This window comes from Siniperca chuatsi, linkage group LG3 (assembly GCF_020085105.1).
Source record: "Siniperca chuatsi isolate FFG_IHB_CAS linkage group LG3, ASM2008510v1, whole genome shotgun sequence".
NCBI classification, from domain to species: Eukaryota; Metazoa; Chordata; class Actinopteri; order Centrarchiformes; family Sinipercidae; genus Siniperca; species Siniperca chuatsi.
The window spans coordinates 25,772,955-25,782,974 of NC_058044.1; the positions used below are offsets into that span (position 1 = coordinate 25,772,955).

At 41.9% G+C, this 10,020-nt stretch overlaps 2 protein-coding genes across 4 annotated transcripts; one reads left to right on the forward strand and one right to left on the reverse strand.

The window, feature by feature from the left end:
- Positions 1–139: 139 nt before the first annotated feature.
- On the forward strand, positions 140–4,443 carry prdx2 (peroxiredoxin 2). Of its 2 annotated transcripts, none has more exons than XM_044189609.1 (6): positions 140–295; positions 1,341–1,461; positions 1,666–1,819; positions 3,386–3,508; positions 3,724–3,854; positions 4,057–4,443. In XM_044189609.1, the coding sequence occupies exons 2-6, from the start codon at positions 1,359–1,361 to the stop codon at positions 4,137–4,139; spliced, it is 594 nt and encodes a 197-aa protein (XP_044045544.1). In that variant the 5' UTR covers positions 140–295; positions 1,341–1,358; the 3' UTR covers positions 4,140–4,443. The 2 variants fall into 2 exon arrangements, with proteins under 2 accessions (XP_044045544.1, XP_044045545.1); XM_044189610.1 differs by lacking the exon at positions 140–295 and adding an exon at positions 316–456.
- Positions 4,444–5,544: 1,101 nt separating this feature from the next.
- Positions 5,545–7,546, reverse strand: LOC122873206 (transcription factor jun-B-like). Of its 2 annotated transcripts, XM_044189608.1 has the most exons (2): positions 7,102–7,528; positions 5,545–6,848 (listed from the first exon to the last, which is right to left on the reverse strand). In XM_044189608.1, exon 2 carries the CDS (start codon positions 6,808–6,810, stop codon positions 5,920–5,922), a length of 891 nt encoding a protein of 296 aa, XP_044045543.1. In that variant the 5' UTR covers positions 6,811–6,848; positions 7,102–7,528; the 3' UTR covers positions 5,545–5,919. The 2 variants fall into 2 exon arrangements, with proteins under 2 accessions (XP_044045543.1, XP_044045542.1); XM_044189607.1 differs by having other exon boundaries at positions 5,545–7,546.
- Positions 7,547–10,020: the final 2,474 nt, after the last annotated feature.

Here is a 10,020-nt window from a genome sequence, read left to right on the forward strand (position 1 = left end):
AATGTAAAGTGCCCGTACTTCAAAACTGTACTTAATAGTATTTGAGTTACTCTCCACCACTGTCAGGTGTATGGAGTTCAGTGGCCCACGTTACGACATTATACTGTTTAAATATTAAAGACTGAAGTCAAAGTGACACAGATACACAAGCTAATGTCAATTTTTACTTTGAAAGACGTTATTTTCACTTCCGGGGGCCACAGCTGGCCCTGCCTACTTCTTGCACGCAGCCGTCCCTCCTTTGAATACTCTCTCCTCCTGCTACCAACTTCTTCTCGGCTTTACATAAAGACAGGTGAGTAAAAATGATATGTCTGTCCGGTTCTTTTCTGTCAGAAGTTCACATTATGTCTGCACGGCTCGGCCAGGAGTAGTGACTGTTTAGCCTGGGAGAGAGAGAGAGACAACAAAGAAACCGGTTTACTACATTAAGCTAACGTTAGCCAGGCAGTGCGGGTCAGTTGCTCCCCTCTTTAAGTGTTTGGGCCTCTTTCTGGTTCTTTCTTTGTCTCTGCGCTGCAGCTTGCAGGAGAGACTGGTCAGTGCCAAGGGGCTTTATTCAACCTCTGCTGCTACCACCTCATTTGACAAACGACTTTAAATATAAAGCTTTGAGCTACACCGCTGAACTTTGAGCAAGCAATGTCTGCTACTCCCGTATTCCTCTGTAAATCATTCAAGACGACAGAGGATTGTTAGCTTTTGTTTTTGTTTTTTAAATTAGTATAAGGGCAGACAAATAAGGATTTTTCTTCTTATGCACACACCTTGCTCATTGTACCACCAAATTGTAGCTATTTAAAAAGAATAAACACCTCATGGCTGCTGTGAAGGCCTGGTTGGATCAGCAGTGTTTAGTGTGTAAAATTAAATACATTACGCATTCTGTATAACTGCAATGGTTAAAACTGCAACCTTGATTTTTTTTTTTTTTTTAAAAGCAAATAAACTACAAATCATATGTGCATCCCTGTTATAAAAACGTGTGTGTATATATATCCCAAAAATATCCTCTTATTGGATTGTGCTTATCATGGTTATGTAAGCTTCCTAATGGGCTATTGTTTCCTGCTGGCTGAACATGACTTGCATGTGACTTTACTTCGGTTTGCCTAACTGAACAAGCTTTTCAGCAGTGCAGCAGTTATCAAAGTGCTGCAAAACCTGGGTGTCCGGTTAAGCCTTATGCATTTGGTGTTTTCAGTCTAAATGTTTTTTTGTTCTCTGGCTCATGTTGCCTGAGGGTTTTGTTGCTATCAGAGCTCCACCCGGCTGAACTTATCTATGACGGTGTATGAGTATCAGGAATGTTCTGCTAATATGTGCTATCTCTCTGTCAGTCATTTGCCACCAACATCATGTCCTCTGGAAATGCAAAGATTGGCCAGCCTGCCCCAGACTTCACAGCCACAGCTGTAGTGGATGGACAGTTCAAGGACATCAAGCTGTCAGACTACAGAGGTAAGAGTGTTATTTCTCATAGGCTTCATACACCAATAGTAATAGAGGTGTTTGCAGTTTTTTTTAATATCGTCAGTCTAACTTTGTATGTACAGTATATGTAGACCCACTCTTCTTGAGTAACAACAACTTTTGGGGGTCATATCTAATGTGTGTTGACTAGAATCAATGCTTGTCTCATTTTCTTCCTTCTGTACTCTTCAGGGAAGTATGTGGTCTTCTTCTTCTACCCCCTGGACTTCACATTTGTGTGTCCCACTGAGATCGTGGCTTTCAGCGACAGGGCAGAGGAGTTCCGCAGTATCGGCTGTGAGGTTATCGGCTGCTCCGTAGACTCTCATTTCAGTCACTTGGCATGGTGAGAATGTCTGCTGACTTGACAGGAAATCGTGGCTTGAGTTTTACTCTAATTTGTGTGGTTGTATGCAGTGGGAACTTGATTACTTAAATGGTCCTGAGCCAACAGTTTTGAATTAACATCCTCTCAGCCAACATGTGACGTAAGAAGAGCAGCTTTAACAAAAGTTTTCTTTGTCATTATTTTGCAGTGAACTGTATTGAGGGTTGAAACTAAATATATTAATACATAAATAATTGTATAATTAAATGAAGAAATGCTTCAATGAATAAATATATATATATATATATATATATATAAAAAAAACCTACAATGTATAATAATATATATATAAATAAATAAAAAATAATAATAATTTTTATTTTTTTTTTAAAAAAAAGCTTAATTGTCACCATCAATAAATTACAAATTAAATGATATATTTGCACGCGCTGAGGAGAAGCTGGCAGAGCGGAGGTCTGCTGGTAGCAGGAAGAGAGACTACTGCAATTGTATCAATTACTCACTAGGCAGCTAACACACACACACACACACAGAATTTTTTTTTTTTACTTACAACTAAGAAAATGTATTTTAATTATTAATGGTGACAAATAAGCATTAAATGACACAATTATTTATATATTTAGTTTCGGCCCTTAAAACCCTCCATAAAACTGCCTGTTGTACTGTTGTTTTTTTTTGGGGGGGGGGGATTAATTTCAACTTTTGTATTTTTTTTTTCTTGTCACAACAGATCTACAGCAACATGGGTGTCTCAACAAATATCATACAAAACAATTTCACTATGAAAAAGCTATTGGACTTTCTTAGGAGCTTTGAGCTACTTAGCTGTCAGATGCCTAATTATCAGATCGGGACTCCATAGAGATCGTCAGGTCATTAAATGACTGAGATCGAAATGTCCCTAGTTTGCGATTTCTAAGTACTCGTTAATAGTGAGGGTTTTTGGAAGATCTGAAACAACACCCACCCCAGTTTATCAGTTTATCTCCTGTCACTGTGCTTCTTCTGCATAGTCTTGATAAGGTTTGAGTCCTGATATACTGATAAGAGGTAACGGTCTCCTCTTAATATGAAATTTGAGTGGGATAATGAATTACCCAGCAGCAATTCTGGGTGTAGTGCATTGCTTTAGGGTTTAAATATTTATATTTGACAAATTTTGTGAGTCTTGGCTCTGTTGGAGCACGTTCTGATGTCATTGTAGGTTTTAAGAAGCATCTTCACTCGTGTTGCATTAATTGTATTTTTATTTTAGTTTTTTTTTAAAGTTAGCTCTTAGCTTTCCAAAAGGCGTTTGCAGCATGAGTTCAATTGTTTGGTCCACCCCTACCATATAGACAAATTGTTTTCTTCTGTTTAGGTACTTTTGAAGGCTACTTTGTCCTCTGTCTTTAAAACTAAAGTGATGTTACAATAAGTACGACTACATGCACTGAATCATGATGAGGATTTTAATTTTTGTAAAATATTTAAGTACAGTATATCAAAATATGTCCTATGTGCACTTACACAGTAATTTGGTTTTGATTTGCTAGTTATATTGTAACTTTTATCCTACAGGATCAACACACCAAGGAAGCAGGGAGGTCTGGGTAGTATGAAAATCCCCCTTGTGGCAGATCTCACCAAGACAATCTCTAGAGACTACGGTGTGCTGAAGGAGGACGACGGCATCGCGTACAGGTCAGCCAGACTGCTTATGTCATTTATATAAAAGGTTCTATCTGAAAGGCCAGTAGTTACTGTCTGGTGGGAGCTTGGCAGAATACTCACTCTGCTCTTTAATTACTACTATAATGACGAAGTAAGCACTGACACACTAACCGAGTGTAGAGAGACTAAAGGATGTAGATGTAACAATTTTATGCAATACTGTAATCTTAATTTGTGCCTCTCAGGGGTCTATTTGTGATTGATGACAAGGGCATCTTGAGGCAGATCACCATCAATGACTTGCCTGTGGGGCGCTCTGTGGATGAGACTCTGCGTCTGGTCCAGGCCTTCATGCACACTGACAAACATGGAGAAGGTGAGCAAATTTTAAATGCAGAAATGAGTTTCCCTTTAGCTGTAAGCTGACGTGAACTTAGTTACTTTGTGGACATAGCCTTGCATTATTAGTTTACCCTCCCAGGTATTTACACATGCACTTTGTCCCCAGGGTATACAACGTTCAATGCGTGTCGCTTAGGCCTTGTGGTAAACTTTGTCCCTTCTCCCTCTCCACACAGTGTGCCCTGCTGGCTGGAAACCTGGGAGCGACACCATCATCCCAGACGTTGAGAAGAGCAAAGACTTCTTCTCCAAGCAGTAAATGTGAAGGTCTTCTAGCTGACTTTGTAACTTGAGCACTTGCCTTCAGATAAGAGGTGTCCCTGTGAAGCAGTATCTCATGGTGTCCAATGTTTAAACCCCCACAAAATTTCAGAATTTAAGATAAATCCTTTGTTGCAAATCTTATCTTTGTATGTCCAGTGTACAATTGGTGGGGCAACCTCATAGTCTCAAGCACTGAAAGTATAGTTTTGTTCCTTTTTTCAGAAAAAAAGTAGATATTTTTCCTTGCTGTCATTAATAATTTGTTACCATCTTTATTAAAAGAGTGGGAAAAATTGTGACATAACTGTTTTGTCTGACAAATGAAACAGGACTGCTGTACATTGTGAACTGATTCCACTGTGACCTCTAGGTGGAGCCATAAATCTTCCTAAATCTGTTCTTGGTGCCTACTAGTTTAGTGCCTTTACAACTTGAAAGTATTGTGCCAACAGACATTTTTGGAATTAACTTGTTGTATCAGTCCTCGGCCCTGGGCCTGGCAGAGGATCTGAGTACGTCACAAAGCTGTGACGTCTTTGTTAATGTTGGAGTTATTGCTGTGTTTGACTCAGCTCAACAACCCGGCACTGCAGTTCATTGGGAAATATTGGATTGTTGCATATGATTTAACAGACCTGCATGACTGTCCCAGATACGTCAATCTATATGTGACCACAGATGTGTCACTGTTTAAGGAGAAGAGTTATCCATATGGATCTCACTATTTTGATGACACTTGAGTAACCAGTCCATGTCTTATGTACTGAAGTAAAAACTGGGATATATGTAATCACGCTTCAGATAAAATCAAGATTTTGTCTCAAATTCTTTAGTTTGTTACCTCTACCCCAATATTTTTCTGCCAGCTTTTTTTTTAAAGCATTAATTCTTGTCATTTCAAACTGGCTCTTTTACCCATTACAGACTATTCTGCATGTTTGTCTGGAACTTTTCAACCATTTTCCTGAACTAGTGTTCTCACGACTTGTTTTGGGAAACTGAAAGCCGAATGGGGAAACTCCCTTACCTCGAATAAACCACTCATTGACAAACCTCTTCATTGACACACACACATTGTGGTGTGAAGGGGAGAGCGCAGCATTTCTGACGGGCAATGTAGGAGGGAGTTCCCGGAAACCTTTTCGTGATGTGACGTTTGCCAGCAGAATTCACCATATATGGACTGACGTATGTACGTCAATACGGAAACAATCCTACGCTGGGACGTCTCTAACGTCAAGCAACTGCTGCTGCTCTAAACTCAAACTGCTGATCAGAGATCGTTGACAACAGTGTGGTTATGTTGACGAGAATTAATGAGAATTCCTGTGATAATTCTTAAGAGGTGACATTTTTTTAAAATAGCTACACAACCTCAGTAAGAAACAACACCACATTTCTCGGTTTCATAATTTCATTTACTTAAATATATACTGTACAAGTGTAAAAAAAACAACAAAAAAAAAACAAGCTCATCAGGCTCAGCCTGACAAACACATAATTTACATAAGAATGAATCACAAATAGCAATTAAAGTAAAATGTAAACAGGCAACGCCAAGACGACACTTTCAACTAGCCTACTTGTTCAAAAATGCCCGAAGTGTTTTAGTCTTGTATTATTTCTGTGTAGGCTACTTTTCTTTCAGCCAAAAAAAAAATAAAAATAAATCAATGATCCAGTTCTCTCATACAGACAATGTAGCCTATAAAGACATTGTTCATTGTGTTGTCAGTGCAGTTCTTGTCCAGTGTTTTTAAAAGTGCATTGTTTCTTCAATAAGACTTTACTTTGGGCGCTAACATGAGTTGACAGCCACTGCTCACGTGTGTCATGACTTTCTGTTTGAGTTGGGCCACCTGCTCTCGCAGTAGAGAAGCCGTGGTCGACAGTCCGGCGTTGTCTGTTTTCAACACTTTGACCTTGTCCTCCAGACGAGAGATGCGCTCCAGCTTGCGCCTCCGACACTTTGAGGCTGCGAGCCGGTTCCTCAGCCGCTTGCGCTCCGCTTTGATCCGCTCCTGGTTCTCCATATCGATGGGGGACATCGGCGGAGACCCACTGTCGCTGCTCTGCATGTCGGGGACTGTCTGAGGCTCCTCTTTCAGCCCGCCGTATCGGTGCGAGTGGATGCCGGCACCGGCCAGGGGGTGCTGGAAATGGTGAGATCCGTGCGCAACGGCCTGGGGATGCTGGTGGTACTGGTGGTGCGGCATGTAGCTGATAGTGGTGGAAGGATAGCTGGCTGCAGAGGAAAGGCTGGGGTTCGTGGTACATCCGCCCAGGGTGGTGTACTCGAGTTCTGGCTGCATGGTTGAGCCGAACACCGAGGCTGGAGCCGAGCAGGCAACCCCACCGGTACCGATGGACACGTTTGGAGGAGCCATCTGGTTCATCTTGTGTAGGTCGTCCAGCGCTTTAACAAAACCGTCAGCAAAGCCCTCCTGCTCCTCTGTGATCCCGCGGTTGTAGAGGAAATGGGTAGGTGTCGGCGTTGTAGTGATGACCCCGTTACTGTTCTGGATGATCAGTCGCTCCAGTTCAGGAGAGGCGAGCTTCAGGGAGCCCACGTCCGCCGTCCCCGGTGAATAGAAATCACTGTCGGCGCGCAGGTGCTGTGACTTGAAGTTTGAGTTCCGATAAGACTCGGGGAAGTTCAAGTTCATATTCTGCTTTAGCAGCTTGTAGTCTGGCAGGGCTGCGCCTGGATGGCCATAAGCAGAGAGAAACGAGTCGTCATAAAAAGGCTGTTCCATTATTGTGGACATATTTCAAATCAGACAGTCAAATACAAGAGTGCGCTGCAAAGATGCTGCTTGGACACCGAGGCTTCAGTGTCCCAATTGATTCAATCTCCGGCACAATGTCCCGCTGTATTATTATACTGAAGATCAAATCTATCAAAAACAGAGCAAAACTTCCAAAATAGTGTACTGTACCAAGTCGTCGATTTGTACCTTTAGTTGGATTCAAAGCGAAGTCCAGTGACTAATTCAGATGTTTTCAATCCACTCGTGAGTAGGACAGTCTTTTCTGCTATGAATCTGAGATCCACTTCTGTTTCCTCTTTAGTGACATGCGGTCGTCGCGCTCAGCTATATTTATATGATCCGATTCTACAAGCGCTCCAACCAGCGTGCTGATTGGTTGTTTCCTCCGTGGTCCCCGCCTCCGGGATGTCAGATCGACTCGATGACGTTGTTGCCAGGAACAAGGACTGTAAACAAGACGAGGCCTATTCGGCCTTTTGGAAGCTTAACCCAGGTAAACACATAAAATAAGTCTACCTTAAGTGCACGTCCACACTCCTTGTCATTTACAAGTCAGTGTCATTGTGTCTCTCAGCTCAAAGCCCTTTCTGGGACATTTACAACACTACAACAACCACCACTTTGCCTTTCATCCTCAACAACAGTCCCACCGGTAAGGATATATAGTCTGGTGCTGAGTCATGCGATCCAAACTGATATCGGCCAGTCCATATTTGGGTATCCTGGCGCACCAGTTCCTCCCTGACAGGAGCGGGAAGCCAATCCCATCCTGGCGCGCTTCCAGCTCTCCGGGATGTGGGAGGCGGAGGAGGCGCACTGCTGCCCTCCTTCGCCCCGCAGGCAGGGAGAGGATGGAGGTGGCGTAAACTCTTGGGCGTGATGTCTTCGAAATGCATGAAGCATAAAGAGTGTCTGGCAAAGGAAGACATACGCTCAGGGTATCAGACAGGACTATGTATTAAAAAAACAATAGCCGAGTTAAAGAGAATAATCAGACTGGCTTAATACTCAACAAACGAGTTCAGTGTTGCTCACCAAAAACTGCTGTAGTACTTCATTAATATTGTAGGGATTAACCTAAGTAGTTGTATCATTAAAACTGAATGTATTTGGCCCTGACTCCAGACAGTGGGTATTTTGTGGTTACGGCTGGATTGGTATTCTTAATACTTTCCTATAGAAATTATGGGAGCGTAAACAAATGACGGAGCCTTTAAGGCATGTGAGAGTAAAGTCATGTCCCACGAAGTGAACACCTGTTTGACAGAAAGACGTCTTTTTTCGTCTCTATATGGTAATGACTTCTGAATCACTTCCCAGAGGGCCACGCGCCCACGCACGTTCGTATCTTCTAGTCCGATTTTCCAACCTTCTGCTTATCCCTATCCAGTGTGTTTGTGTTTTTTTCTCAGTATGGCAGCACCTTTGTTTCTTTTCTTTCTTTCTTTGTTTTTTTTTTGTTGTCTAGCGCTATTTTTTAAATGTAGTAATTTGACTGGAGGATACGGTTGTTCTTAATGTATCTAAAGAAAATCGCTTTATAAATTAAATTAAAGGAATAATTGAAAGTCATCATTATGTTCTCACTGCCATGTCAGCTGTCACATTAAAGAGATTGACAGAGTCTTCTGCCAGTCTGCAGTAGTGTGCATACATGAGAGATCTCAGTGAGGAAATGTGGCAGATAATTAGGTTATTACTGGATTTCTGGACTCACAGTGTGATCGTTGAGTGTGTAATTTGACTGACATTTTACAGTTTCGTCTCTAAAAAGTTGACCCTGTTAGTGTCTGTAGTTTGGGTTTTAAAGGGGTAGTCTACTCCAGCGATTTAGTATTGCAATCCTATAAACGTAGGGGACTCACAAGAGCCAGATTAAAAAAGGATGGTCAAAACTGAGGCAGCAGAAGTCGAGATATCCAGACTTTTAGTCCCTAGTATGGATCAAACTCCATCATCACTGGATCCTACATTTCCAATAATGCATCTTCTTTTAGACCTCCAAAATACCCCCAAATTCCCTCATATAATTATCCCAGGTTGACCTTTGAACCTTTGCCATCACCTTTGCACCAATACACACCTCACATGAAATGATAGATACATTAGGGCTCACCAGACCTGCTGCATTTCTCTGTAACATTGAGCAAGTTCTTCAGAATATCTGAAGCAACATCAGCCATATCCTGTGCACTTCCTCAGTGGGAGGAAAGTGGGAGTCAAAGCTTGCAGTTTGGCAGCTGTGCTGCAGTGGTCAGTTTGGGCCGAGCTCCTCCCACTGAAACAGTGGTCTGATGTGCAGGGTCAGAGCTCCTGTCAGTGAGAAGAAATGTCAGGGGAAACAGAGAAACACAAGTAGTTTCAGGGAAACAGAGTGAAGTATCACTCAGTGGTCAGTTCCAGTTTCAGAGTGGCCTCATCTACTTATTAAAGGTCACTATAGTCACTGCTCTGAGATATCACAAAACTGACTTCTTATCGCGTGTGGTTTGATACTGATAAATGTTTGCTTCAGATTAGATGATAAATACATGGCTTTTAGGATGACGATTCTTAGGAATAGTTCATTTGATTTACATAATTTCGGTCTCCTGTTTCTTTTCTTTTTTGGTCCCATTAAGTGGCTGAGAATCTCTTGCCTTAAGCCTGACTGAGTGAGGACGATACAAAAGTCTTCTGTGGATTGTCGTTGCTTGCATGCACTAGAAACTCTACTATGGAATATTTACATGTGACTTTTCTATTTGAGACCCTTAATTGGCTCTGAGGCTCTGAACAATTTCTTGCTCACATGCACATGATTATATGGGGCTATGCACTGAAAATCACACACGGACACACAGTTCAAACACCTCATACATGCAATTCTGTCACTTTCTTTGAGCGCTGGTGTGATTCAGGTTGACAGATAGGGCAATGAAGAGCAAAAGCAGCATCAGAAATATGAAAGAAAGAAGAAAAAAAAACATGAAAGCAATAGAGGAGCACATAGGTGCAATCAGCTACAGCGGTACAGACAGCGCCTATGGCTGAGCCATACAAAGACACTTTTTCTGTTTTTCATTGGCTATTAGTACATCACTGGTGTACATGATGTGCCCCGGA